The sequence below is a fragment of the Pristiophorus japonicus genome, chromosome 1 (assembly GCF_044704955.1).
Source record: "Pristiophorus japonicus isolate sPriJap1 chromosome 1, sPriJap1.hap1, whole genome shotgun sequence".
NCBI lineage: Eukaryota > Metazoa > Chordata > Chondrichthyes > Pristiophoridae > Pristiophorus > Pristiophorus japonicus.
This window is the reverse complement of record NC_091977.1, coordinates 370,900,162-370,923,698: the sequence shown is the minus strand read 5'-3', so window position 1 is coordinate 370,923,698 and position 23,537 is coordinate 370,900,162. Positions and strand designations below refer to the sequence as shown.

General features: G+C 45.5%; 1 protein-coding gene across 2 annotated transcripts in view; it reads left to right on the top strand.

Annotated features, from left to right (window-relative positions):
* Positions 1–20,602, top strand: part of rbbp8 (retinoblastoma binding protein 8) — a 290,628-nt gene extending 270,026 nt beyond the window's left edge. For both annotated transcript variants that reach the window (XM_070875006.1, XM_070875014.1), the window contains 2 exons: positions 6,893–7,034; positions 20,026–20,602. In XM_070875006.1, the coding sequence (XP_070731107.1) occupies positions 6,893–7,034; positions 20,026–20,126 (243 nt within the window). In that variant the 3' untranslated portion in view covers positions 20,127–20,602. The remainder of the gene's footprint in view (positions 1–6,892; positions 7,035–20,025) is intronic.
* Positions 20,603–23,537: the final 2,935 nt, after the last annotated feature.

The window sequence follows — 23,537 nt, the reverse complement described above, 5'->3', positions numbered from 1 at the left end:
AGGGGGGAGAAGAGGGCAGGGGAGGAGAGAGAGAGAGTGGGGAGAAGAGGGGAGGGGAGGAGGGTGGAAGGGGAGAGAGAGAGAGAGAGAGGGGGTGGAGGAGGAGGGAGGAGAGAGAGAGAGTGGAGAAGGAGAAGAGAGGGGGGGGAAGGAGAAGAGAGGGAGGAGAGGGAGGAGAGAGAGGGAGGGGGAGGAGAGAGTGAGTGGGTGAGAGAGAGAGAGTAGGAGAGAGAGAGGGGTGAGAGGGTAGGCGGGAGAGGGGAGGAAAGAGAGAGGGGGGAAGGGGGAGTAGGGGAGAGGGGGAGGGAGGGAGGAGGGGGAAGGGAGGGAGGAGAGAGAGAGAGAGGGGGGAGGGGGGAGGAAGGGAGGAGGGGGGAGGAGAGTGAGGGGGAGGGGTTGGTGGAGAGAAAGGGCGAGGAGTTGGAGGAGAGAGAGAGGGGAGGGGTTGGAGAGAGAGAGGAGGAGGGGTGGAGGAGAGGAGGAGGGGTGGAGTAGAAGAGAGACGGAGGGGGAGGAGGGTCGGAGGGGGGAGGAGAGAGAGGGCGGGAGGAGGGTCGGAGGGGGGAGGAGAGAGAGGGGAGGTCATGGGGGGGAAGAGAGAGGGGAGGGAGGGGGAAGGGGGTAGGGGGGAGGGAGGGGGAAGGGGGTAGGAGAGGGAGAGGGGGAGTGGGGAACAGAGAGAAGGGGGGAGGGGGAGGAAGGGAGGAGGGGGGAGGAGAGTGAGGGGGAGGGGTTGGTGGAGAGAAAGGGCGAGGAGTTGGAGGAGAGAGAGAGGGGAGGGGTTGGAGAGAGAGAGAGGAGGAGGGGTGGAGGAGAGGAGGAGGGGTGGAGTAGAAGAGAGAGGGAGGGGGAGGAGGGTCGGAGGGGGGAAGGAGAGAGAGGGCGGGAGGAGGGTCGGAGGGGGGGAGGAGAGAGAGGGCGGGAGGAGGGTCGGAGGGGAGGGGGAGGAGAGAGAGGGGAGGTCATGGGGGGGAAGAGAGAGGGGAGGGAGGGGGAAGGGGGTAGGGGGGGAGGGAGGGGGAAGGGGGTAGGAGAGGGAGAGGGGGAGGGGGAGTGGGGAACAGAGAGAAGGGGAGGGGGGGGGAGGAGAGAGGAGGAGGGAAGGGGACCGCAAGAGCGAGCGAGCGCGAAGGGGTAGGAGAGCGTGAGCGATGGGGGAGGAGAGAGAGGGCGCGCGCGAGGGGGGAGGCGTGAGAGAGACAGAGGGTGGGGACGGTGAGAGGGAGGGTGGGTAGAGAGAGAAAGAGAGAGAGAGAGGGTGGGAGAGAGGGAGAGAGAGGGCAGGGCGAAGAGAGGAGAGAGAGATGGTGGTGAGGGGGGGGGGGGTGAAAAAGGGTGGGGTGGGAGCGTGGAGGCAGGGGGAGAGAGCGTGGGGTGGGAGGGGGGGAGCTCAGCAATGACTGGAGCTAATGTCCCAAAGTGTCCCAGGGCAGAAACTGAGCCAGTGCAGCTCTCCGCCAGTCCAGGCTGGGCCTCTGTGTAATTGACAGCAGCCGGAGAGACTGACAGTCTGTGTAAAGGTGACCGGACACCTCGGTGCTCAGCCGTACTCCATCCACCAATGTAACCCAAAAAGAGACAGTGCCACAATTAGACTTAAGAAGGACGCAGGTTCCGAGCCCTGTCCAGATTTTAACACGGAATCTATGGCAGAATAACCAGCTTAATTTCAATCCAGCAGATTTACATATTCTGTAGATCATTACAATTTAAAATATATTTAATACTTACTCTTGCCGAAGCAACCAGGCTGTTCCAGCGCTTGCGGCACTGGTCCGACCCCCTCTCCTTGTTTGACGCTGATGAAAACATGGCAGAGATCACACACCAAATTTTTCGATTGGCCCGGGATGGAGGTTTCCCCTCCCACCCCGGGTTAATTGGCCCCACCGAGAGTGCACCTCATTGACGAGGGCCTCATTTGCTTCATTGGAAAAGGGCTTGGCCCTCCTCCTTCACTCCCCCCACCCTCCACATCGTGCCCACTGTCTGAAGACCCGCCGATTGCAGACATTTTTCAAAAACGATCTTTCTCTCTCGCTCTCTCTCCCTCTCTCTCTCTCTCTCCCTCTCCCTCTCCCTCTCCCTCTCTCTCTTTCTCTCTCTCTCTCTCTCTCTCTATTTCTCTTCAATGTGTCTCCTCTCCTTTCTCTCTCTCTCTCTCCTCCTCCCTTCCTTTGCCTTCTGCGCATGCGTGGATGACCCCTGACCTCCCGAATCACGGGAAAACTTGTTTGCAAAAAAAAAACGTTGCTAGGGAAGCCTTGACTTCCACATTGCTGAGGCCCATTTCGCTTCGCTAAGGCCCAATTCACATCGCTGAGCTATCGCCAGGAAAATAAAGCCGAAAGTAGCGATCTGGAAAATGGGCGATCTTCCAACGATCCTGAAAGCTGAAACATCACTAAGGCTGGAACATCGCCCATTTTTTGGGCACATAGCGCTAGACTTTCCAATCAGAAGTGTCAGACTGCTGAGGAGGAGGTGACGTTACACCCAACGCATTTACAGGGATAAGCGATCATACCTGGACTTGTCCGATAACACGTGCGTTAGAAGGCTGTGCTTCCGAAAGGAGGTCATCAGTGAGATATGCCAGCTAATTAAGGGAGATCTGCAGCCTACCAGCACCATCAGGAACGCACTGCCCGTTGAGATTAAGGTTACTGCGGCACTTTCCTTCTACACATCGTGCCCCTTTCAGGCCTCAGCTGGCAACATTTGCGATATCTCTCAGCACGCCACACATTGCTCATTCGACAGGTGACTGAAGCCCTTTACGCACGCAGGATGGACTTTCTAAACTTCCCAATGAGGCACAGACTGAGAGCGCTTTGGATTTGTCGAGAATAGCAAACTTCCTTGAGGTGCAGGGAGCAATAGACTGTACGCGCATCGCCCTGCGAACACCTTTACAGGATGCAGAGGCGTTTCGGAACCGAAAACGATTCCACTCCCTGAATGTGCAGCTCGTTGTCGACCACAAGCAAATAATCATGGCTGTAAATACAAATTTCCCAGGGAGCATCCATGATGCACACATCTTGCGTGCGAGCACTGTCTCTGACCCGTTTACGAGTCGGCCACAAAGTAACGGTTGGATGCTGGGGAATAAAGGATATGGCCTTGCCAGCTGGCTCATGACCCCCCTGCATGTAAGCCCCAGACGGAAGCCGAGAAGCGCAACAATGAAAGCCATATAGCTACATGCAATATCATCGAAAAGACAATTGGAGTTCTGAAGCAGCTCTTCAGATGCCTGGACCACTTAGGAGGCAACCTACCAAACCATCCTGACCAGGTCGCTGAGTTCATTGTGGTGTGCTGCATGTTGCATAACTTAGCTACCAGGAAAGGACAACAATTGCCAGATGGGACTGCGGTCCACCTCAGGACAGAGGGGGGGAGGACAATCAGCCTGGCGATGAACCCACGCCCCCACAACACTAGAAAAGCCCCATGGTAGTTACGCAGCAGCAAAACTCTTGCGTCAGCAGCCCATAAATGAACGCTTTGCGTGAAGTTACGTTGATGACAGTTACAGTCGTGTTACATTTCAGAAGCTGCATGCATAGCATTACATCATTCATATATTGTAATGAAATGCCATTACATTACTTTAAATTACCATTGCTTTACACATTACTCACATGGTGCAACAACGGGATCTGCACCACCACGGGTGGCAGAATGATTGTGGGTGCCCACTAGTTCTGCGGCACGTTCTTCTAGGTCAGTGAGAGGGTGCAGCTCAGCAGGCCCTCCTCCGGTCCGCCTCTACTCGGCATAGTTCTTAAATATCTTCCTCTGCAAACATGACGAGCATGACAAGTTAATTGACTAGGTACTATTACGGAAACACAACAGATATTGTAATCCACAATTAGTCACTCCACATGCGATGCATCGTTAACGTTATATGCTAATACGGTTTGTATCCACAATGAATGCATGATTATAACATCCACGTTCAAAGAAAATATTTAAGATCGTGTTTATGAACTAATGCTCGACATCAAACATCTTGGGTACGATCTCCAGGAAAGGCCCCATCCATGGGCCATGCCATTCGGCGCCTGAGAGGAGGTAGGTGGTTTATTTGAATTGATTGAGGTCCCCCAGGGGGGAGAATCGGGACCTCTGGTGAGCTCGGTAATGACAGGACTGTAATGAGAGGGGGCATCGTGTCCATGCGCTGTGCTCGGAGACCTCCGTGTGGCCGGAGCTAATGTCCCAAAATGTCCCAGGGCAGACACTCAGCCAGGGCAGCTCTCCCCCAGTCCAGGCTTGGGTCACTGCGAGTGACAGCAGTCGGAGAGACTCTCACAATCTGGGTAAAGGTGACCGGACCCCTCCGTGTTCAGTCGTGCCCCATCCAACAACGTAACCAAACAGGAGATGGTACCCAAGTTAAAGACTTGCTCACAGCACACACAAATTCTCCTTCTAAACTAAAGTGACCGAAATGACGAATGTTTGCGGTCTGTCTGTTTCCAGTCATTCCTTTAATCAATAATAATTAAAACTGTTGATTTATATGTAAGGCATCTCAGCAAAATTAGATTTAAAGGGCGCAGGTTCCGACCCCAGTCCAAATCTTTGCAGGGAAGTTACCCAAGATTACCCAGCTTAATTACAATCTGGCAGATTTACATTCTAATTAATGAGTCAATCCAGCATTACAATTTAAAATGTAATAATTTAATACTTACTGTTGCCGAAGCAACCCGGCTGTTCCACCTCTTGCGGCTCTGGTCAGCCTCATGCCTATCGTGGGCCACGGATGATACAACGGCGGCGATATCACTCCATATTTTTTGATCTGTCTGGGGTGGGGGGGGGGAGGTTTCCCATGCCCACCCCTGATTAATTGGCCCCACATATTTTCAACCTCATTAACGAGGGCCTCATTGGAGAAGACTTTCGCCCTCCTCTCTGACAGCTCCTCCTGCTGCATACTGTTATCACTGGACATTTTTTTTTACCTCAACAGACAGCTTCCCTTCTCTTTCACTCTTAGCGTGCGCAGATGACCCCCTCAACTCCCAAATCGCAGGAAAAGTTATTTGCAAAAAAAAACGAGCATGCGCAGAACGGTCATTGCTACGGACGAAAACCTTGCACGACTGAATATATCGCTAAGGCCCATTTCATATCGCTAAGGCTATCATCCAAATGAAAAAGAAAAAACTAGTGGTTTTTAAAAGCGATCCTGAAAAATAAAAAAAGCACTAAGGCTGGAAATATCGCCCAAAGGCGATAGCGATCATAGTGGAAAGTCTAGGCCCATATCTTTAACTGTACCTGACACTGAATGGCTTAGGACGATTGATGCTATTTTGTTTTATTTTATGCAAATACTCAAAAGGAAATTGTAACTGGCTCTTAAACAATATTTTTTTCTGACTTGGTGCCAGAGTTTGTAAGATGCCAATGCACTTTTCTGTAGAATGGTAGGAAATTGGTTTGCCACATCAAGTTCCTGAACTTAGGAGGGCGCTATACAGAGGCCAACTGTGTCATTACAAGCAGAGATGGAGCGGCCTTTTTTTCCAGGCTGTTCTCACTCCACCTAGTGGTTAGCTTAGAACAGAATTGACCTTGGAGAGCATCATAGTCACTGCTTTCAACCACTTAGGTGTGTGCAGCTAGAGAGAGATGCACTTGGTGACCGTTTCGCAAGGTTTGCTAATCAATGTTATCACTGTAAGGAGAAAAAAGTTAGATAAATACCTTTCCTCAAATGAAGAAAATGCTTTAGTAAATAAAAGAGTAATAGTAACTACAATCTCTCTCTCTCCCTCTCATCTTCCTTTGCCTCCCAGAAAAGGGAATTGTGGCATTCATTATCTTCCTACAATATAACAGTTTTAAAAATTAAACCATTAAGCTTGTTTTCCTAACATCTTCACCGTAGACTGTCCCTTGGAGTCGAGGATGATTTGCTTCCACTCTAAAAGTGAGTTCTCAGGTGACTGAGGAGTCCAATGCGGGACCTACAGTCTCTGTGACAGGTGAGGCAGACAGTGGTTGAAGGTTGAAGGAAAGATTGGGCGGAGAGTCTGGATTGACACACGCTCCTTCCGCTGTCTAAACTTGGTTTCTGCTTGTTCCCGGCGATGGATCTCGAGGTGCTTGGTGCCCTCCCGGATGCTCGTCCTCCACTTTGGGCGGTTGTGGGCCAGGGATTCCCAGGAGTCGGTGGGGATGTTGTACTTTTTCAAGAAGGCTTTGAGGGTGTCCTTGAAGCGTTTTCCTCTGCCAACCTGGGACTCACTTGCCGTGTCAAAGCTCCGTGTAGAGCGCTTGCTTTGGGAGTCTCATGTCGGGCATGCAGATGATGTGGCCCATCCAACGGAGCTGATTGAGCATGGAAAATGCTTCAATGCTGGGATGTTGGCCTGAGCGAGAACACTGACGTTGGTGCATCTATCCTGCCAATGGATTTGCAGGATCTTGCGGAGGCAGGGTTGATGGTACTTCTCTAGTGGTTTGAGGTGCCTTCTGTGTACTGTTTTCCTAACTGTACAGTAATAATAATCAGCAGCAAACCCGGGGAAAGGGCCACCAAGTCCATCAGCCATTGTGAAGATATCATTAACTACAAGGACAAAAGTGGTTTGCGGACGAGATTTTAAAAATATTTTTTTCCTTTTATCTATCCTTCTATTGTTTTTAATGCATATTATGGTCTTGGTGAAATTTTACTGCTAAGAACTGTTTAAAATCCGTTTTAAAATTATAGTGGTAGAAGGAAGGCGGCCCAAGATGTTATCAGTGCAGAATATTTCCTTGCTTTTCATAGAAAAATGTTGTTGAATTAATTTTCAGTTCTGAGTACAAGATTGCAGACTATAATATATATTCTAATTCATTTACCTTTTAATTTAAGTATTATGCAGACCTTCCAGAGGAAGAACGACTGAAAAAGTTGGCAAATTGCTCCAGGCATAGATTCCGGTACATTCCCCCAAATACACCTGAGAACTTCTGGGAGGTGGGGTTCCCCTCCACACAAACCTGTGTTGATCGAGGTGAGAAAGTATAGACTCACTTGGTGGGTGAAGTTTGCTTTGCTATCTTTAGTGATAGATTATATTATTTGCTTTCAGCAGTGTTAAATGAATCTTTTTTAAGTCAACAAGTTAATTAATTTTGGGAGAATAGTTTTAATTTTGTCATGTTTTGGGACTTCAGACCATGCTGCCATGGGGGGACTTTGATGTGCTGTATGTTGAAAATGCCCAAATTGATCGAAACTTCGCTTTTAAGCGGTTATGTTCACAGCATAGAGAGGCTGGCAGGTGTAAATTAGTCTTCAAGTGTCTGGACCAGCGTCTTGAACACCATGAAAGACAGTTTGATATTCAAGTGATCGTTCACCCTCATTGCACGATATTTCTCTTCATTTGAACTCAATAGCGATTATTGTAAAGTTAGGCTGTTGGATTTCATTCTGGGAGGGTAGTAATCAGTGACACTTGAATTGGACTATTAAAAAGCGAGAGCTATGAAGCAGAGGGGCAGTCAGGAACAAAGGGCTGTGAGGAGGATGGACTAGAGGAGAGGGGACTTGGGAATTAACGTTAAGTCAAGCAAGATGACACACTCAAAGGGGGGAGCATAACATGGTCATTATTTTTGTTATTACACAAAGCCAATTGTATTGAGTAAAATCACCAAAATGATTGAAACTGCTGTTCTATATCTTCACCTTACTGTGAAATAAAGCTGTGGAGAGATTGAAGAAATACACATGCAAAAGCCATTTGCATGGTCCAGTTTGCAAGGAGATTGTTACATCTCTCTCTGGGTTATGCTATTGTACATCGATATAGGACAGTTTGTGTCAACTCATTTAAAAGTAAGACACTCAAACTGCTTAAAGGAGTATCCAACACCACCAGAAAAAAGGTATCTAAAGCAGACCTAAATTTGTAGAACATTTTTACTCCTGTTTTCCCCCTCCAACTCCCCTAAATCCAGTAGAATATTGATCAGATACAAAACCATGCAGATTCACAGTACAGGCGGCCATTCGATCCCTAATGTCTGCCAGCTCCTTGCTGGAACAATTAAAAACATCTCTCTGCCCTACTCTCTGCTCATAGCTCTGAATCTTCCTGTTTCAAATGTTTATCTACTCTTCCCTTTGAAAGAAAAGCTTATATTTATATAGGGCCTTTCACAACCTCAGGACACTGCACAGTGCTTTACAGTCAATTAATTACTTTTGAAGTGCAGTCACTGTTATAATTTAGGAAACATAGCAGCCATTTTGCACTTTGCAAGCTCCCACAAACAGCAATATATGGACCACATCATCTGTTTTTTTTTAACTGATGCTGATTCAGGAATAAATATTGGACAGGACACCAGGGACAGTATCTATTATTCTTTGAAATAGCACTATGGGATCTTTTATGTCCACCTGAGAGAGCAGATTGGGCTTCGGTTTAACATCTCATCTGAAAGACAGCACGTCTGACAGTGCAACACTACCTCAGTACTGAATTGGAGTGTCAGTGTAGTTTTGTGCACAAGTATCTGGACTGGGACTTGAACCCACAACCTTCTGACTCGGACAAGGGTGCCACGGCTGACCCTTAAAAGGTGCAATGATCTCTGCCTGTTGCTCTCTGTGGCATAGCATTCCATGCTCTAACTCTGCGTAGAGATTTCTTCCAACCTCTCTCTGTGCTCAGTGACCGTTTAGAAATGATTTTTAGAGTACTTGATCATCATAGTTCATAACTATCCCAATAGGCTCCAATACCCATCCTAAACAGGTGCTATTTTGGCCAAATACTTTAGGCTCCAAAGAGGTGGCCATGGTGGGGTCTTAAGCTGCAACGTTAGCCTGCGTTTAGCGCAAGATGCAATCATGGTAAAGGAGTTGAAGCCAGCGCTTGGAATGGCCACCTGGAAGATCTCAGCTGATGTCATAAAAGATGATTCAAAAACCCAGAGTAGCGAGGATGGAAGAAAAAGCAATGTGACACCAGGAGCTCAATCCACCCCACCGACCTTGTACCAGTAGGGGATCTCCATCCCAAGCACTAGCTCACAACCTCCTCCATTCTCAGAAGAACTAGTGCACTCATGCCACATTACCAGCAAGTGCTATCTGAGAGAAAATAGGAGCTGTGGTTAAGATCTGAAGTTGTTACAGTGAAAGTTAAGACTGAGGGCTGGATTTTCGGCATTGATGTTTTTGGGGCGATAATGGCGGCTTGGCGGAAAGGTTTGCCCCCGGGTACAGTTTGCGCCTCAGTAAGTAAGTTTGGGCAGCTGGGCCCTGCGTCAGGGGGTGCAGCGCTAAGGTGGGGCGTTGTACTCCTCTTATGGCGTTAGGATGGGAAACTTCCGAGCTAAAGAGCCGGCCCAGGAGCACTCCGAGAAACGCCCGGGGGGGAACCTTAAAAAACCCCTCCCCCACAATAACATTCCCAAAACATTGCCCACGCCAACACAACACAAATCACAAAAGAAAAAACAATCAAATTTATTTTAGGAGTCCATTACCTACCTCTCCACTGTCAGCATCGTTGGACCGCCCTGATTTCCCAGGCAGTCAGTGCGAGGCATGGGTCGGGCACTAGTTCACACTCACAACGGTGTTGCGCACTGGGCCTAGCTCTTCCGGGTGGTGCTGCTCAGCGCCGCCACTAAACCAGATCAGAGGATCATCGTGGGGCGTAAAAGAGAACAAAGAGGAACTGAAAATCCACCCCCAGGTCGGTAAAGTACCTAGTAGAAAGATGAGGTGCTATGCCACGAGCTTCATTGGAATAGTGTAGGAGGCCAAGGGTAGAGAGATCAGTGTGTCCATGGGACAGAGAATTAAAGCTCAGAGTTCGATTTGCAGACACAACAGAGGCATTCAAAAAAGCGATCACCTGATCTGCGTTTGGTTTCTCCAATGTACAGTAGACCACATTGTAAGCTGTGAATGCAGTATATTAGGTTGGAAGAAGCATCACTAAACTACTGACTCACCCAGGAGGAGAGTTTGGGCCCTATAAGCAAGGAGGTGAAAGGGCAGGTGTTGCATCTCCTGGGCCTGCACTGCCCTGCACTGCAAGTTGCTGGGAGAAGGAGAACAGGTGTCCCAGCTAATGGAGGAGTGATCCAGGGTGTTGCAGACAGAATTGTCTCTGATTGCTGAAAGGAGAGATGAAGAGATGTGTTTGGTGGTGGCCTTTTGAAGGAGATGGCAAAGGATGATCCGTCAAATGAGGAGACTAGTAGGGTGGAAAGTGAACACGGTGGAAACTATCATGGTTCTGATAGGGAGGAGAAGGGGTGAGGGCAGAACTGGGGGAACCAGGACAGACACTGTCAAGGGTCCTGTCTACCTTGGTGGAGGAAAATTCTCAGCTGAGGAAAAAGAAGGGCATTTCAAAGCTCGAGTGTGGAAGGTGGCGTCGTTGGAGCAGACGCAATGGAGGCTGAGAAGCTGGGAGAATATAATCTTTGCATAAAGAAGGGTGGGAAGAACTATAATTGAGGTGGCTGTGGGAGTTGGTGGGCTTATGTTACAGAAGTACTTTCCTCCAAGTCCTTCATAAATAGTGTGACCAGCAGATCCAAGACCGTCCCATCCTCTCGTCGAACTGCAGTACGCGGACGACACTTGCATCTGTGCACATTCAGAGGCTGAACTCCAAATCATCGTCAACATCTTCACTGAGATGTACGAAAGCATGGCCTTACACTAAACATCCATAAGACTAAGGTCCTCCACCAACCTGACCCCGCCTCACAGCACTGCCCCCCAGTCATCAAGATCCATGGCACGCCCCTGGACAATGTGGACCACATTCCATACCTTGGGAGCCTATTATCAGCAAGAGCAGACATCAACGACGAGGTTCAACAGCGCCTCCAGTGCACCAACGCAGCCTTCGGTCGCCTGAGGAAGAGAGTGTTCAAAGATCAGGCCTTCAAATCTGGCACCAAGCTTAAGAACTATAGGGCTGTAGTGATACCCGCCCTCCTGTATGGCTCAGAGACATAGACCATACACAGTAGACAACTCGAATCGCTGGAGAAATACCACTAACTATGTCTCCGCAGGATCCTGCAAATTCCTTGGGAGGACAGACTCATCAACATCAGTGTTCTTGAACAGGCCAACATCCCCAACATCGAAGTACTGACCAAACTCGACCAGCTCCATGGGGCGGGCCACATTGTTCGCATGCCCGACACAAGACGCCCAAAGCAAGCGCTCTACTTGGAACTCCAACATGGCAAGCGAGCCCCAGGTGGGCAGAGGAAGTGTTTCAAGGACACCCTCAAAGCCTCCTTAATATAGTGCAACGTCCCCACCGACATCTGGGAGTCCCTGGCCAAAGACCACCCTAAATGGAGGAAGAGGATCTGGGAGGGCGCTGAGTCTTGTCGCCGAGAGCATGCAGAAAACAAGCGCAGGCAGCGGAAGGAGTGGCGGCAAACCAGACTCCCCACCCACCCTTTCCTTCAACGACTGTCTGTCCCACCTGTGACAGAGACTGTAATTCCCGAATTAGACTGTTCAGTCACCTGAGAACTTACTGTTAGAGTGTAAGCAAGTCTTCCTTGATTTCAAGGGACTGCCTATGATGATGATGATGAACGATAGAGGACTAAGGAAAGATCTGTATGGGACTTTGCCCTTACCTTCGAGATTATTTACCTGAAATCCAATTAATTTGTAAGGAAAAGCCTCTTTTGTGTCCATGCTCACCATGACTCCTGTATTCTTTAAATAAGCACTGATATCACATATATAATTCTTCGGACCATTTTCTACACTACAGCTGTTGGGCTAACTGTCTATCAGGCTCACTGTCATTTTGAATAAGGGAATAACATTCCCGTCTTCACTTACAGCTTCAATGTTAGGAGTTCATTCAAATATTTACCAGAGTTTTGACCGTTTTCTCCCTCATTTCCTTGAAGGTGTTACGTTGGAACCAGTTCTGGGGGAAGTGGGACCTGTACAAAAGGGACGGTCTGCACTTGGGCAGGACTGGAACTGATGTCCGAGGGGTACCATTTGCTCATGCAGTTCGGGAGCGTTTAAACTAATATGGCAGGGGGATGGGAACCTATGCAGCAAGATAGGGCGAAGTAATATGGAGTCAGAAACAGATGGTAGAAAGGTAAAAAGCAATAGTGGAAGGCCAAGTAAACAAAGGCAAGAAACAAAAAGGGCCATACTACATCATAATTCTAAAAGGACAAAGGGTGTTAAAAAAACAAGCCTGAAGGCTTTGTGTCTCATTGCAAGGAGTATCCGTAATAAGGTGCATGAATTAACTGTGCAAATAGATGTTAACAGATATGATGTGATTGGGATTACGGAGACGTGGCTCCATGATGAGCAGGGCTGGGAACTCAACATCCAGGGATATTCAACATTCAGGAAGGATAGAATAAAAGGAAAAGGAGGTGGGGTAGCATTGCTGGTTAAAGAGGAGATTAATGCAATAGTTAGGAAAGACATTAGCTTGGATGATGTGGAATCTATATGGGTAGAGCTGCAGAACACCAAAAGGGCAAAAAACATTAGTGGGAGTTGTGTACAGACCTCCCAACAGTATTAGTGATGTTGGGGAGGGCATCAAACAGGAAATTAGGGGTGCATGCAATAAAGGTGCAGCAGTTATAATGGGTGACTTTAATATGCACATAGATTGGGCTAGCTAAACTGGAAGCAATACGGTGGAGGAGGATTTCATGGAGTGCATAAGGGATGGTTTTTTAGACCAATATGTCGAGGAACCAACTAGGGGGGAGGCCATCTTAGACTGGGTGTTGTGTAATGAGAGAGGATTAATTAGCAATCTCGTTGTGCGAGGCCCCTTGGGGAAGAGTGACCATAATATGGTGGAATTCTGCATTAGGATGGAGAATGAAACAGTTAATTCAGAGACCATGGTCCAGAACTTAATGAAGGGTAACTTTGAAAGCATGAGGTGTGAATTGGCTAGGATAGATTGGCGAATGATACTTAAGGGGTTGACTGTGGATGGGCAATGGCAGACATTTAGAGACCGCATGGATGAACTACAACAATTGTACATTCCTGTCTGGCGTAAAAATAAAAAAGGGAAGGTGGCTCAACCGTGGCTATCAAGCGAAATCAGGGATAGTGTTAAAGCCAAGGAAGTGGCATACAAATTGGCCAGAAATAGCAGCGAACCCGGGGACTGGGAGAAATTTAGAACTCAGTAGAGGAGGACAAAGGGTTTGATTAGGGCAGGGAAAATGGAGTATGAGAAGAAGCTTGCAGGGAACATTAAGGCGGATTGCAAAAGTTTCTATAGATATGTAAAGAGAAAAAGGTTAGTAAAGACAAACGTAGGTCCCCTGCAGTTAGAATCAGGGGAAGTCATAACGGGGAACAAAGAAATGGCAGACCAATTGAACAAGTACTTTGGTTCGGTATTCACTAAGGAGGACACAAACAACCTTCCGGATATAAAAGGGGTCAGAGGGTCTAGTAAGGAGGAGGAACTGAAGGAAATCTTTATTAGTCGGGAAATTGTGTTGGGGAAATTGATGGGATTGAAGGCCGATAAATCCCCAGGGCCTGGTGGACTGCATGCCAGAGTACTTAAGGAGGTGGCCTTGGAAATAGCGGATGCATTGACAGTCATTTTCCAACATTCCATTGACTCTGGATCAGTTCCTATCGAGTGGAGGGTAGCCAATGTAACCCCACTTTTTAAAAAAGGAGGGGGAGAGAAAACGGAATTATAGACCGATCAGCCTGACCTCAGTAGTGGGTAAAATGATGGAATCAATTATTAAGGATGTCATAGCAGCGCATTTGGAAAGAGGTGACAAGATGGGTCCAAGTCAGCATGGATTTGTGAAAGGGAAATCATGCTTGACAAATCTTCTGAAATTTTTTGAGGATGTTTCCAATAAAGTGGACAAGGGAGAACCAGTTGATGTGGTATATTTGGACTTTCAGAAGGCTTTCGACAAGGTCCCACACAAGAGATTAATGTGCAAAGTTAAAGCACATGGGATTGGGGGTAGTGCGCTGACGTGGATTGAGAACTGGTTGTCAGACAGGAAGCAAAGAGTAGGAGTAAATGGGGACTTTTCAGAATGGCAGGCAGTGACTAGTGGGGTACCGCAAGATTCTGTGCTGGGGCCCCAGCTGTTTACATTGTACATTAATGATTTAGATGAGGGGATTAAATGTAGTATCTCCAAATTTGCGGATGACACTAAGTTGGGTGGCAGTGTGAGCTGCGAGGAGGATGCTGTGAGGCTGCAGAGTGACTTGGATAGGTTAGGTGAGTGGGCAAATGGGCAGATGAAGTATAATGTGGATAAATGTGAGGTTATCCACTTTGGTGGTAAAAACAGAGAGACAGACTATTATCTGAATGGTGACAGATTAGGAAAAGGGGAGGTGCAACGAGACATGGGTGTCATGGTACATCAGTCATTGAAGGTTGGCATGCAGGTACAGCAGGCGGTTAAGAAAGCAAATGGCATGTTGGCCTTCATAGCGAGGGGATTTGAGTACAGGGGCAGGGAGGTGTTGCTACAGTTGTACGGGGCCTTGGTGAGGCCACACCTGGAGTATTGTGTATAGTTTTGGTCTCCTAACTTGAGGAAGGACATTCTTGCTATTGAGGGAGTGCAGCGAAGATTCACCAGACTGATTCCCGGGATGGTGGGACTGACATATCAAGAAAGACTAGATCAACTGGGCTTGTATTCACTGGAGTTCAGAAGAATGAGAGGGGACCTCATAGAAACGTTTAAAATTCTGAAGGGTTTAGACAGGTTAGATGCAGGAAGAATGTTCCCAATGTTGGGAAAGTCCAGAACCAGGGGTCACAGTCTAAGGATAAGGGGTAAGTCATTTAGGACCGAGATGAGGAGAAACTTCTTCACCCAGAGAGTGGTGAACCTGTGGAATTCTCTACCACAGAAAGTAGTTGAGGCCAATTCACTAAATATATTCAAAAGGGAGTTAGATGAAGTCCTTGCTACTAGGGGGATCAAGGGGTATGGCGAGAAAGCAGGAATGGGGTACTGAAGTTGCATATTCAGCCATGTACTCATTGAATGGCGGTGCAGGCTAGAAGTGCTGAATGGCCTACTCCTGCACCTATTTTCTATGTTTCTATGTCCCCTGAGGTCAGAATCAAGGGAAGTCATAACGGGGAACAAAGAAATGGCAGACCAGTTGAACAAGTACTTTGCTTCGTTATTCACTAAAGAGGACACAAACAACCTTCCGGATATAAAAGGGGTCAGAGGGTCTCGTAAGAAGGAGGAACTGGGGGAAATCCTTATTAGTTGGGAAATTGTGTTGGGGAAATTGATGGGATTGAAGGCCGATAAATCCCCAGGGCCTGATGGACTGCATCTCAGAGTACTTAAGGCTTGGCCTTGGAAATAGCAGATGCATTGACAGTCATTTTCCAACATTCCATAGACTTTGGATCAGTTCCTATGGAGTGGAGGGTAGCCAGTGTAACCCCACTTTTTAAAAAAGGAGGGAGAGAGAAAACAGGGAATTATAGACCGGTCAACCTGACATCAGTAGTGGGTAAAATGATGGAATCAATTATTAAGGATGTCATAGCAGCGCATTTGGAAAGAGGTGACATGATAGGTCCAAGTCAGCATGGATTTGTGAAAGGGAAGCTTGACAAATCTTCTGGAATTTTTTGAGGATGTTTCCAGTAGAGTGGACAAGAGAGAACCAGTTGATGTAGTGTATTTCGACTTTCAGAAGGCTTTCGACAAGGTCCCACACAAGAGATTAGTATGCAAAGTTAAAGCACATGGGATTGGGGGTAGTGTGCTGACATGGATTGAGAACTGGTTGGCAGACAGGAAACAAAGAGTAGGAGTAAATGGGGACTTTTCAGAATGGCAGGCAGTGACTAGTGGGATACCGCAAGGTTCTGTGCTGGGGCCCCAGCTGTTTACATTGTACATTAATGATTTAGATGAGGGGATTAAATGTGGTATCTCCAAATTTGCGGATGACACTAAGTTGGGTGGCAGTGTGATCTGTGAGGAGGATGCTATGAGGCTGCAGAGTGACTTGGATAGGTTAGGTGAGTGGGCAAATGGGCAGATGAAGTATAATGTGGATAAATGTGAGGTTATCCACTTTGGTGGTAAAAACAGAGAGACAGACTATTATCTGAATGGTGACAGATTAGGAAAAGGGGAGGTGCAACGAGACCTGGGTGTCATGGTACATCAGTCATTGAAGGTTGGCATGCAGGTACAGCAGGCGGTTAAGAAAGCAAATGGCATGTTGGCCTTCATAGCGAGGGGATTTGAGTACAGGGGCAGGGAGGTGTTACTACAGTTGTACAGGGCCTTGGTGAGGCCACACCTGGAGTATTGTGTACAGTTTTGGTCTCCTAACTTGAGGAAGGACATTCTTGCTATTGAGGGAGTACAGCGAAGGTTCACCAGACTGATTCCCGGGATGGCGGGACTGACATATCAAGAAAGACTGGATCAACTGGGCTTGTATTCACTGGAGTTCAGAAGAATGAGAGGGAATCTCATAGAAACGTTTAAAATTCTGAAGGGTTTAGACAGGTTAGATGCAGGAAGAATGTTCCCAATGTTGGGGAAGTCCAGAACCAGGGGTCACAATCTAAGGATAAGAGGTAAGCCATTAAGGACCGAGATGAGGAGAAACTTCTTCACCCAGAGAGTGGTGAACCTGTGGAATTCTCTACCACAGAAAGTTGTTGAGGCCAATTCACTAAATATATTCAAAAAGGAGTTAGATGTAGTCCTTACTACTAGGGGGATCAAGGGGTATGGCGAGAAAGCAGGAATGGGGTACTGAAGTTGCATGTTCAGCCATGAACTCATTGAATGGCGGTGCAGGCTCGAAGGGCCGAATGGCCTACTCCTCCTATTTTCTATGTTTCTTTCTATGTTTTTCTATGTGTGTATCACATCTGGCTCAAGTCCCTTGTGGACAGTTAGTTTACCCTAACTCGTATTTTATTGATACTGATCTGTGTTATAGTTTCCTGAGCCTAAATGACTGGATCTGGAATGTGACCACAATTTTTTTTTTTCATTTTTCTTACTGATTTTCTACCATCCTTTCCAAAATATTTTGACTCCACAGCTGCTCAGGCCCCTCTGGTACGTGGCCTAAGTGATCATTATTCATCTGTGAGCCTCGAGAATCAGCAGACTGATGGACATCAAAGCCAAAACCTTTCCTGACCCACATCCATGCATGTGTGGACACAAGCATACGCACACAGCAGGATTGTTGAAAAATGATCCTTGGTCTTTTTGTGTTCCGGGGCACTGACATTGCTGGTAGCACTTTACTAAATATGCTGAGGCCAATTTAGCGCACTACCATTGACCTGCATAAGATCAGCTTACTTAGCACAGACTACTTCTGGTTAATATTTTTCAGAGGTCTGAAATAAAATATACAAAATGCTGGAGATACTCAGCAGGTCAGGCAGCATCTGTGGAAAAAGAAACTTTCAGCTGCTAACCTGTCGAGTGTTTCCAGCATTTTATTCTGGAGGACTTTGCTTTAGATACTCTCCTGATCTGTGTGGCTCAACTGCTCACTTGATAAATTTACGGAACCACTGGGGGAACCCTATCCACAATTTTAATTTGTAAAGACAAGTGCAATTCTAACGAATACATCTGCCTTGCTCTTTATAATTTGTCTTCTGACTTTACCCTTTAAGGAGCCTCTTTGGTCTTTAAGCAGTCTATACTAGAAAATGGGTTTAAAATAATCCTCCTTACCCACCCCCCCGCCCTTCCTGTGATCTGCAATCTGTCTGTAGCCTTCTTACCTTTTAGTATTTTCCTCAACTAACTTTTGTACAATTCTCAGCCCTCACCACCTTAGTTTTGTTGTCTCTTAAAATATTTCTGTTTGGCCTTTTATTTTTGTTTTGGCCGCCTTTAACCATCTTGGTCTAGGTATTTTTCTGATGGAGTTAAATGTGGGGAAGTGTGAGGTCATTCACCTTGGACCTAAGAAAGATAGATCAGAATATTTTCTAGATGGTGAGATGCTAGCAATTATGGAGGAGCAGAGAGATTTATGGTCCAAGTACAGAAATTACTAAAAGCTAGTGGACAGATACAATCAATAATTAAAAAGCCTAATGGATCGTTGGCCTTTATCTCAAGGGGCCTGGAATACAAAGGGTGGAAGTTATGTTACAGCTGTACAGAGCTCTGGTTAGACGGCATTCAGTTCTGGGCACCGCACCTCAAAAGGTGGAACAAGCTCGAGGGGCTGTATGGCCTAATCCTGTTCCTAGGAATATTTTTCCCCATATCCCTAAAACTGATGATTTGTCTTTATATTCTCGCACTACATCTCACTTAATCCTCCATGGGATACCTTTAGTACATCAAGTTTGCTCTCATTAGTTGAGCACCTTATTTCTGTCTGCAGCCTTTCATACAATATCAACCCTAGATGATCAGAGCACTAGTGTTCACCCACTCATTAATCATTTTACAAAATCACGATCAGTTTGGATGAAGATTCTTCAACCACCATTGATCTTATGGTTCCAGAATACCAGCCCTACCAGCTCCCCATTACTGCATCATGCTGTTACCTTAAAGAGTCCAGTGTCCTGCCTTGACTGCCATGCCTGCCAACCTGCTGTTGTCATTGATCACCCTCTGTTAAGAAATACTTCTTTGAATCTGTCCAAAATTCGACACTCAATCTTGAATCTGTGTGCTCCTGTCCTGCTCACCTAGTGAATCTAAAAATATTGCTTCAGGCTTACTACTCTATATAAATGCAATTATTTCTCTTTCTTTATTATCTTAAGAGTTACATATCTCTATAAAATCCTCTCTGTGAATCATTGTCAACTATTTTTGTTTCCATAATGCTAAAAAAAAAGGTTTAATTTATGCTAACTGAATTTTCCAGAGATTTACCATGCTTTGTTGTGGGTTTGGTGTGATTGCTACCTTTAGTGTACTTTCTTACTTTGAGGGCACACTGAGTCAGTCAATCAGTGACATTTGATTTTGAATGCACATACTACCTGCAGCCTCACGAGTCCAATTTGAGCATCTCTGTGGTGTAGTAACACACTGCTTAAAATCATAACTTTTGGAAGAGAATCTTGTGATGTACCAGTTTTGATCTCACACTGCACTTTTGGTGTCTGTGTTGTCTTGAGTGCCAACATTATACTCCAAGCACAGTGTTATATCAGAAGATGCACAGAGGTGAGGGAGGGGGGAGTATTTTCCTGTTAAATAAATGCAACTAGTGTAAAGTCTTGCCAATTAAGAGCTCCCTGATCAGTTCTTTCCAGGCATTCAAAATCCTAGGCAGTTGGGACCATAAACAGGATTTCAAACATGTACTTGATTGTGTGAGAGAAGAGCACTCCTTTCCCCATGCAAGCAAACAGTGAAAACAGCTTCCTGCTTATAGTTGTGGAGCATAAAAATGTCAATAATGTACGTTTTTTTTCTCCTTTCTCATTATTTCCATAGCCCTCCTGGCTAGCATCCAGCACTGATACTCAACTCTTTCTTCCGTACACAATGTTATTTGGAAGTGGGGCTATCCCAGCATCCAGAACACAAATGAGAGGGCTCCATAAAAATAAACTCATTTTCTGGAGCTATAGACGCTGGACTAACACCACTTCCAAATGAGGTAGTGAAAAGATCATGGGGGGGAGGAGGGGTTTGCTGGAAAGAGTCTAACTGAACCAAATATTATCGGCACAAGAGGATTTTTAATGTTAATCAGGCAGTCTCAACAATACACGGCACTTAATAGCTATGATGAAATCGACTCCATTTCTGAGTATGTATCTATTTTGAAAACCTAATTTTGCCCATCACAATTGCTATTTTCCTTTTTCACAGAGCTAACATTGCACCACCTAGTGGTATTTTAAGGAAATAGGGATTTGAAAAAAATCAACAATCTCAAGCTCACAATCATGTCCCTTCTAACTGCCAAATATGTATGCTTTTACTTTCCAGGTTATATAAAAGAAGAGAGCACACCTTGCCAGCGCCCGAGACGGAGACATCCTTACAATCCAACATTTTTACCAAAGGGCAAAGAACAGAACATAACCTAGTCATCCGTGTAAGAGACAACTGCAAAAAAAGGTCGACGCTGAAGACTGTGTTTAAACTCCTTTTTGCTTCAAATCTTATAGTATGAGACTCTTACCTGATGTGTTTTATACCAGTTTGTCAGATCTAACCTTTTTCTATGATTGTTATTTAAATTATGATTGCTTTTCATCTGTATATTAGGTGGAAGCTTTGACATTTGCACACCGGCATAAGGTATGGTGCTATTTGTTGCACTGGGTAATTATGCAGTTAGATATTTGTAAACCATTATATAATTGTCTGTAAATATAACTTGAATTTTTGGATGTAATTGATTGAATAAGATTTTAGTGATGATCATTTGCTAAAATCTGTAATAATAAATAGCACATCAACATAGATTAATAAAGAAAACAAAAACTGCTTTTGAGCACCAGCTTGTTCATAAAATAACCTTTATCGCAAAGATCAAAATATGCAAGTCCCATAATGGCTCAGTTAATTAGTGCACTGACCAGCATACGACTGATCCATGGAGAACAGTACAGCCCTGATTCAATCCTTGGTCTAGCCTGAGTTGGCCATTAGCAGCCATGGTTGCAGTTGTAGCACTCCTTGGTTTAAAGCCTCCCGTTCAACTCATGGCTAGACAGAGGACAAAAGCAGCCTGGTTCCTGCTCCTGATTACTACACGGTGCCTCTTTCTGGAAAGTACACATTTGCAGAAGTCTGATGAAAGAAAGAAAAGAATGACTTGCATTTACATAGTACCTTTCACGACCACCGGCCATCCCAAAGCACTTTACAGCCAATGAAGGACATTTTGAAGTGTAGTCACTGTTGTAATGTAGGAAAGACAGGATTAGCCCAGCTGTGATGAATATCCTGCCAGCTTTCACTGTTCAAGACTCGCACATGAAAAATGACCACTTCGACAAGATACCAAAGGATGGCTGGCATCTTTGGAACCATATTCCAGCAGGTCAGTGCTGTCATGAGCAGAGGGGATTTAAAAAGAAAGCAAAATAATGGGAGGAAAAGGAGGCATTGCTCTGCATAAGAAAGCAAGTTGGTGGTAATCAGACAATAATAGATAAACAGGAATAATTTATGGAAGGTGTTAGAATTCAAGCTACTTTCCAATACTCATTTTGAGATTTGAGCTCATAAACTGAACACACACTTCAGAACAATACTTGAGGGAGTGCTACATTGTTGGTGGTGCCAATTTTCAGATGAGCATTACATTGGGGCCCTCTTATACCTGTTCTAGTAGTTCATGTGGATGTTAAAGATCCCATGGCACTATTAAGAGAAAAGCACATGCCCATTCTTCTCTCAACCAACAGATTAACTGCCGTTTACCTCATTGCTCTTTGTTGGATCTTGCTGTGTGCAGTGATTTCTACATTAAGCAACAGTAATTACATTTCAAAGCAATTTACTGATTGTAAAGCAAATGAGACATGATGAAGTGCTATATAAATGTAAGTACTCCTACTCTTCAAACACCACACAAAGGTCTGCTTCCACAGACAAACCTGCAGTTCCCATGAGCAGAAAGTTGACTTGTATGTAAAATATCTAGGATAGTATTGCCATAGGGTCAACCATAAATACTTCTACCTTAGAGATATGCACTGGGAATGATACATTGATTAGCGTATGTTTGAGCTCTCCACAGACTGGGAGACATTTGCGACATTTGCTGCAAAAGCATATAGCTCTGGCTTAAACCTACAGATGCTTGTTCATTAAATACAATTATATAGAAGCAAGAATAATTATAACACTGTACTTAATTTTATGCCATTAATAAAAGTACCAAAGCTTTAACAGTTTTCCTCACCTTTTGAACAAGTCTATGATGAACAATATTGAGAACTAAGGGAGCCCCAATGAGCTTTGGTTATATGTATCACTGACTTGATCAAACTAGTATAAAGGAAGATTTTTAAAAGTTATGCTTCCCAATTAATGAAAACTGACCCACTTTGGTCTACCACTATAGGAAGTAATTCAGAGACCGAAGGAGCAAATGTAAGCAACTTCATCTAACATTGAGCCTCTCAAACCAAGATTTGACTTAATTAGATTCAGGCCCAATGCTTTTTGGTTTCTGAGTTACAATAGACAAAGAAACTTTTAAAAAATACAGGTAATTAAAATTTGTCCCTATAATACTCCAATTACATATTTCCTGCTGGATTTGAAGCTGAGACAAAAGGAACTCTTAATCATAGCAGCTAATTATTTTTTTTAATCCATTTGCCTACCCTAGGCCTAGTTGCAAATTTCTTTAGAAATAGGTGTAATTTAAAACTGAGTCAATCTTTTTCCATCATTGAAGGGTTTACAGTATTTCATAAGCCACAATAAGAAATTTGTAGTTTTCATCTGAATCCATCGATATTGCAGCCTTCAAATTCTAATTTTATATGACGTACTCATCAATCTCTTGTGATGTTGCACATGGGAAATTGAAACATAGAAAATAGGTGCAGGAGTAGGTTATTTGGCCCTTCAAGCCTGCACCACGATTCGATAAGATCATGGCTGATCATTCACCTCAGTACTCCTTTTCTGCTTTCTCTCCATACCCCTTGATCCCTTTAGCTGTAAGGGCCATATCCAACTCCCCCTTGAATTATCCAATGAACTGGCATCAACAACTCTGCGGTCGGGAATTTCACAGGTTAACAACTTTCTGAGTGAAGAAGTGTGTCGTCATCTCAGTCCTAAATGGCTTACCCTTATCCTTAGACTATGTCCCCTGGTTCTGGACTTCCCCAACATCGGGAACATTCTTCCTGCATCTAACCTGTCGAGTCCTGTCAGAATTGTATATGTTTCTATGAGATTCCCTCTCATCCTTCGAAACTCCAGTGAATACAGGCCTAGTCGATCCAGTCTCTCCTCATATGTCAGTCCTGCCATCCTGGGAATCAGTCTGGTGAACCTTCGCTGCATTCCCTCAATAGCAAGAACATCCTTCCTCAAATTAGGAAACCAAAACTGAACACAATATTCCAGGTGAGGCCTCACTAAGGCCCCGTACAACTGCAGTAAGACCTCCCTGCTCCTATACTCAAATCCCCTCGCTATGAAGGCCAACATACCATTTGCTGCCTTCACCGCCTGCTGTACCTGCATGATAACTTTTAATGACTGATGTACCATGACACCCAAGTCTCGTTGCTCCTCCCCAACTACGGTCTGAAGGCGAAGCAGGACTAGAGGGCAGTGGAATAATTGGACCAAGGTGGAACAGGGAGGAAGGGAGTGGGGGGGGATGGTCACAGCACTACCTACAGGATAAAACAGCTACTAGTAGTATTTTGAAATGGAATGTGGTGATACATTATCAATTTTAATATATATAACATATTGGGAGTTCGTGTGATAGTTTCAACAGACATCAGGCAGGAATC